General features: G+C 34.1%; 1 protein-coding gene across 1 annotated transcript; it reads right to left on the reverse strand.

Annotated features, from left to right (window-relative positions):
- Positions 1-683: 683 nt before the first annotated feature.
- LOC131793889 (leucine-rich repeat-containing protein 23) lies at positions 684-7,417 on the reverse strand. Its single transcript, XM_059111395.2, has 11 exons — positions 7,290-7,417; positions 7,018-7,130; positions 5,226-5,277; positions 4,995-5,102; positions 4,604-4,697; positions 3,490-3,623; positions 2,818-2,954; positions 2,309-2,385; positions 1,255-1,370; positions 1,017-1,052; positions 684-870 (listed from the first exon to the last, which is right to left on the reverse strand). Exons 1-11 carry the CDS (start codon positions 7,371-7,373, stop codon positions 829-831), a joined length of 993 nt encoding a protein of 330 aa, XP_058967378.2. The 5' UTR covers positions 7,374-7,417; the 3' UTR covers positions 684-828.
- Positions 7,418-7,475: the final 58 nt, after the last annotated feature.

The following is a 7,475-nucleotide window of genomic DNA, read 5'->3' on the forward strand; positions in this document are numbered from 1 at the left end:
ACAGAGTGGGTGTGGTGTGGTGTGGAATAACAGGAAAAAAAGCAAAGCAAGACTATGACAAGTACTACAGTTGCTCTTTCAGTCACTGTCATCTTCCTTTCTGTGAATTTTGTAAGATTTCAATCAGAAGCAGCACTGGTCACTGTGACCATGACAACTTAATTATTTATGCATTGTTCATGTTGAATTAATGGCTTCTCACAATACAATGACAACAGAAGGTATAGATTATTCAAAAATACCTTGTATTGTTCATCACTGAAAAATAAGAGCAGATTCCACTGAATTTTGAACTGAGTATAAATTGTGCCATTACAGAAATGTACTTGATGTTTTAAAAGAGTAGAACAAAATAAGCACTGTTTTCAATAGAATAAAAACCTTAAAGATGACTTTACATGTTACAAGTGCTCTGAAGTATATGGACAGAGAGATCAAAATCATAACAAATTTCTTAAAAAATTATTTACAATACTATTTTTGTAAGTTATGTTAAGACCTTAATGAGCAGACAGTACAACGGCTGTATTAGTTGAATTTGCAATGATGTCATATATCTAACATTAGAAGAAAATGATACTTAATATAAATGAGTCTCGGAAGGGAAAAAGTCAAAGCAACAATAATCCCTTTCTGAAAGTTATTAAATAAATAATATGAAATTGCGATCTTTTTACACCAAGTCATCTTGCAGATTTTTATTTACAATGTGTCTGAGACTAGTTAGATTGCAATACCACAAAACAAATCACAAATTCACACTTAATGTACTTGGTCACTGGTTCATAAAAAGTGTATTAATTACACAACTGTCTTATTACTATTCTGTTAGTCATCATCATCTGTGTGTATAACTTCTTGGGTCCCAGCCTATAAAGAAGGACAGTTCACCATGAATAACTGAGACATTAACACAACCATAACATTGTTTGGTCAAATAATTTAAATTGGCTGAGATTCACGGTAGAACTTGTTAGATAAAAAAATTCAAACTACTCTTTTATTTCAGCACTTACTGCTAATGCTTCTTCTTGTCTTCTTTGTTCATAAATCTGTGAATTTGAAAATAAATATGATAAAGTGATAAATCTTTGCTAGGGCTATACTAAAAATTGTACTCCATATTGTGTACATTAGTGTATGTTTAGTGTTGGTTTCTATTAATAGAAAACAGTCATTATAAAGCTAAGATAGAATTTTATTTTCATGTAGCTCCAGTGATATGATGAATAAATAAGGGTGAGAGTTACTAACCTCTTCTGCCTCTTGTCTCTCATCATCTGTGTACTCATCTTTGTCCAGCCTTTCCAGTCTCCGTAGACTGATCAGCACTTCTATGCGATAATCATCCTCATCTGACACCGGGCATTCTACAGGGACACAAATACAATCATGTATATTCTTAACAAATATTATTTGGTGACATATGTCAGATATATATCAACCTTATTATAGGAAATTAATGATGCATGTTAACAAGGTGAAGAAAACCCAAGTTACACAGAATTAATGGGATTTTCAAAAAGTTAGGATTACATGCATCAAATTAATGCCAATTTTTTTTAAAATGATCTGCATGTTACTTTTTTTTACCTGAATTTGCTGTAATACAAACATCTCAAAATGCATATTTAGAGGAAAAAAACAGCAGCATTTCCAGTCATTTTTAGCATTAATAAAGTGCATTGTTAATTTCCTATAATGAGGCATTTCACAGGAAAGAGGAAAATATTAATATTATTGTGTTTGAAGACATAAAAGTAAAATATAGAAAACAGTTTTTATGTTTAAGCAGAGAAATGATCCTTATAGATGCTAAGCAATTGTAGAAAAGGAGCTTAAATAAAGTAAGGCTGCAACAGGAGTTGAACCTGTGCCTTTCATACACTAGTAAGGTGCTACTACCAAACAAGCAATGAAGCTAAATGGTGGGTGCAAGGTAAATTTTAAAGGGTTCTTCTTATGTTGTTAAATCTCCTTTTCAAAAGTATTAAAGGGACGATGCAGTTGAGGTAGCAACGGAAGAAGGAGGCAATATCTCTGCAGCGGCACTTCACTTATCAGTGTCATTATTGAAACTAATGCATTGACTTACATGAAGTTCAGTCACAAAAAGATGGCAGTGGTTATTTGGTAATGAACTAAGAGCAAAATCTTGACCAGTTTAGGATAGTTTAAGAGTTCAAAGTATTGACACACAAATACAGTTCAATTGAATGAAATTCCATTTTTACATTTAAGAAAGATAACACTTCAGGTCTCAATATTAATGTGTATCATTGGTGATGACAATTTTTGGTTTACTTACCCATTAAAAGTAATGCCCTCAACAGTGGTAAACATTTGAGTTTGGCAATTTCCTTCATGTCAGTGACATTATTACCCCTGATGAAGAGAAAAACATCGTATTTTGTTTGATCTTTCCATATACTCTCAACAGTGAAGTTTAGAACAGTTTGTGTCCTCAGTTTAAAAAGGATTCAATTGAAACAATTAATGCTTACATGTAGAAGAAAAACTAGCCCATGCATCAGTGCCAATGCTATATATGAACTTGAAAAATTCTCCAATCTACCTTACTTCCTTCTCTGTCATGTTTTACATCAAAAATCCTAAGTTGTATTTACACCTTTTGGTCACTAGTACTCGTATATATACTGTTGTATTGTGCATACTGCCATAAGAGAAAATATAAAAGTATCCCATACTGTGTCACACATGATCTATTTTCTATGAAAGGACATTTCCTTCTGTATCAATAAAATGGCCTGAAAAGTGAAGAAAATACTTAAGGAAGCTTTGGATTGTTACATGTACCTCAAGTTAAGGTACTGAAGGTTTTTCATGTTTTCTGAAAAACCATCCAACTTCTCAATCTGGTTGTCACGCAGATGTAAACTTGCAAGATGTTCCAACCTGTCCAGCCCCTCAAGAGTTCTTATGGTGTTTGCAGCCTAAGAATAATGAAACTTAGTCAATGATGACATCATTGATTTACAACCCCTAAAATAATAATGATATATAAAACAAAAAATAATAATTGAAATAATGATACTAATAATAATAAGTTTAACAATAATAATAACAATAATAAAATTTATTAAAAATAGAGAAGAAAATTACCATGGGATGGATGAAATCTAAATGCCTGTTAAAGACACCAGGCAGTACTATATTTTGAGTGACTTTGACATGGTTAACTAAAATAACTTGAAGTTAAAAATAGTTAGTTCACTAAGAAAGAAAAGATAAGGGGAAATAATAGGCTTAGAATGAATGAGGATGGCTGGGGATCAAGACTGTTAACACAATTAAATTGCAAATGAGAGATTTAACAAATTTAGAATGTATTTTCAAGATGTAGGATCTAACTTCATGATACATAAACAGTAATGAAAGTACTGCTTCTTTCATTCTAGTAAGCATGACAACACAGCTTTATTAAAGTCATCATTTAACAAAAAATACAAGCAGTATGTAAAATCTTACCAAGTATAACTCCTTTAGGTTAGGAAGACTAGAAAGTCCCACAGTGGTCATGAGTTTATTTCCTCGTAGTTCCATTACCCTTAGTCTGTCCAACTTGACTGGATCAAAGCCTGTTACTTCTACTATCTCATTGACTGGTTCAGATTCAAAAGAATATGACAGTTAATAAGTCCTACTAAATTCCAATTGCCTAAAATTTAAAATGTTCCGATCCTCTCACTTCAAAATGCTATTCTGACTGTAAAATGGTTTATTTCTTGATCATTTGAAGTTCAAAGAAAAGTTTTCATGAAGAAAACTTGATAAAAAGGGAAGCAAAAGTCACCTTAACCCTTTGCACCCAAACATCAGTATGCATAGTCTCCATATCCATGACTAAACATTTCCTGAAGTGCTGTCAAGGAGAATTTACTTAACAATCAAGAACTTCCTTAGTTGGTGAACATTTTCTTTCTTGTGACTTAATTTCTAAACTCAGGGGTGATTATATAGGAAGAAATTAGTTGTTAGTCATTCTTTGGGGCTGCAGAGGGTTAAGGCAGAGATATATGTATGTTTACAAGCATGTTTGAATTATCAATTCCCAGGTATAAATTTCATTTTCAAACAATATATGTGAAGCACAAGGCTGTTTAATCAAACGATAATGAAATATAGGATTTCAGAATTATACACTGAATAACACAATGTTATGCTGAATGAATTTACTGAACAACGAACAGTAGCAGATTTGCTTGATTTGAGTTGTTGATGAATCAGGAAGGAAGGAAAATGTCACTTACACAAGGCATGCAAACACGTGTATTATTAAGTGAGTAACAAAGCGAATACTTACTAATATGCTTCCCAATTTATTCATTAACAACATTTGTTTTTTCATCATGAAAAACAAATAGATTCGATACTGTTCAGATCACAGATGATGTCAAAATGTGTTAAGAACAACAAAGTGCCACTCTAGATGCAGCGACTGTGAAACTGATGTTCTTACCACATTTTGTTGAATAGACAACTGGAATAATGATTTACATCTGCACTCATTAATTTATGGTCAGAATGGGTGTTGTATATTGTTTGTGTACCAAAATTCTCCCAAGATTGTACAAATACTTACATGATAAGTTTAATTGTTCTAACAAGGGATGATTGATACCCTCTGTATCCATAATTTTATTGTTGGCAAAACTTGCAATTTGTAGATATGGTAACTGTCAAAAGATAAACACAATAATTATACAGTTTACACATATCAAATGCTTTTGAGTCATCTAAATGGAAACCCACAAATTGTGACATTTTCCATTTACTATCTTCATTATGTTACAAGGAAGTCATTGAAGTCTCTATTTTTGGTGATTTACTAATAGAAACTGAACAATGTAAATTACATAGCGAAGAAACCAAAGCAAAAGACGTATGAACAGAAATGAATGCAAGTAAATAATAACCAATCAGAATCATTGACATAACTGCATAAATCATCATAATTCTAACACAGTACCAACCTCATCAAGTTTGGCTGAGTGCAAGGTATTCCTGTCTGCCTTCAGTGTAAGTAGGTGAGTTAATGAGTTAAGTGAAGAAATATCCATCAACTGATTTCCACTGACATCCTGTAAAAGATTCAGCAAAGACATTCCTTTCAATGCAAGCTCTAAGCCTTACAGTTTTCTCCAAAAACTGCTGGTACAAAATTTCAAATAATGAAAAAGCTTATGAGAATAACTACTGCTTACCACATATCTCAAATGAATAAAGCAGTTGAGTATACTAATATCTGTCAGCTCCCTGTTGGAAAGTAAACATTAGGTCCAATGTATCAACTATAATTTTTTAATAGTAAACTGTTTAATTGTTTGTATCACAATGTAGTCACTTGAGATGAAGGTCCCAGTGTTTCAACTGCTTACTGCTAGTCTTCATCAGGGGATGATGAAGACTAGCCTTTCTACGTACAAATGGAGGGTGCAGCCATGGGGAGCACAGTTTCTGCAGTTATGGAGGTATTTGAAGAACAAGCAATAGAATCCACAGCTCAGAAACCCAAGACCTGGAAGCACTACGTTGATAACACCTTCACCATCCAAGATTGCAATTATATCAACTGTTTCTTACAGCATCTCAATAGTTATCAACCTAACATCCAATTCACCTTGGAAATTGGGAAAGGCAACAAGATTGCCTTTCTTGACATGCCAGTTATGACGGAACCAGACAGATGCCTGAACACCAGTGTCTATACAGAAAACCAACTCACACTGATCAGTACTTACCAGTAGCGTATGATTCATACTACCCTCAATCAGTAAAGCCTGGTATTGTCACATGTTCATATGACCAGGCAAAGTGTCTCATGACAAAACCATCAATCATCTCAGAGGAAAAGAGACATTTGTCATCTGTTCTTTTTTGTAAGGGTTATCCTTCCTCCTTTGTACAGAAGGTTACAAAAACAAGAAATTCGCCAATTGCATTAGATTGCCATGATACAAATAGTAACAGGTGGCAGTCAACACCATCCCCTAACAAAGACTAGTAGTAAGCAGTCTAATTGTTGTAATCTACATCTCAAGTGACCACATGGTGAGACAAACAATTAGACGGTTTATTATTCCTTACCACCATGATGAGCAATAACCTCTTTTACAATATATATTTTTGCAAATACGAAAGGAAGTACCTTACATAAGATTGTCAAATGTCAAATGCACTATCCTTTTGACAATGCTGAATTTCCCTGAAGTATACAGAACACTTGTAATGTATGAACCTGCTAAGTATAGTACTAAGCTCATCATTGTGTTCATTATTCCTTACCACCATGATGAGCAATAACCTCTTTTACAATATATATTTTTGCAAATACGAAAGGAAGTACCTTACATAAGATTGTCAAATGTCAAATGCACTATCCTTTTGACAATGCTGAATTTCCCTGAAGTATACAGAACACTTGTAATGTATGAACCTGCTAAGTATAGTACTAAGCTCACCATTGTGTTCACTGTAGCCTGGCAATTAAAGCATCAGCCAGCTGAGAAATGTGGAGGTCAATTGAATTCCTTGCATGGTATTTTTTCTTTGCTCCACACCTTTGACAAAACAATTAAACTCTTCCCTAATATTTTGATGTTTGAATTTTGTTGGCCACTGAGGATTCTATAAATTATTTTCAATTGGTAAGTCAGAGGAATCAATTAAAAAACCCCATACTTAGCTTTGGTGATGGTTCTCTTTAATTTATAAATCTGAGCGGACATTTCTCATAGACAACAGAGTTATTTCTCTTAGGGGACCGGTCTAGCCTGCCAGTTAAAATAAACTTGAAAGCAATTATGGTTCAAAACACCTCAACTTTCAGAGGCGAATGAACATATAATTTCTCCTTGCAATGATGATACAATAGTACGGGTTTTTGTCATGTAAAAATAAATTCTCTTTGCTAGTTTAAAAGGAATGCATCGTAACTGGGAGGGAGAATTGTTGATCAGATCTCGGTGATAGGACTATACCTCCAATAGGACTTACTTTTCGTGGACGTCAAGTCTTACATATGCATGTGCCAATCCGTCTCCAGTTTTGCACATCAAAGAAAGGCTGTCGGCTAACATTTCCTCAGTGAGGGGATTCTCTGGAGGTTTCTGAAGTCACAAGAAAAGCCGATCAAGAGCGCGCCAAAATGTAAGAGGGTTTGAAAATACTTTCCAGTTCGACCGGTGTAAAGTTGTCTTGACCCACTGACATTTTGGCAAACAGAGCAAACAAAGGAAATAGGAGGAAATGTTTTGCGACATAATTACCTCCTCCTCTTCGGTTCCTTCCTCCTCGTTTTCGTCATCTAATACTGGTTCATCGACTCCCTCCTCGTCTTCGAAATCCGACATTTTGCTCTCTAGCTTTTGACTTTACTATGTTACTTAGCAACGAGAATGATACCTTAGCTCATCTTGAGCAGCCTCAACTTAATGTTTAAGCTCCGTCAAGAG

Source organism: Pocillopora verrucosa, chromosome 9 (genome assembly GCF_036669915.1).
Source record: "Pocillopora verrucosa isolate sample1 chromosome 9, ASM3666991v2, whole genome shotgun sequence".
NCBI classification, from domain to species: domain Eukaryota; kingdom Metazoa; phylum Cnidaria; class Anthozoa; order Scleractinia; family Pocilloporidae; genus Pocillopora; species Pocillopora verrucosa.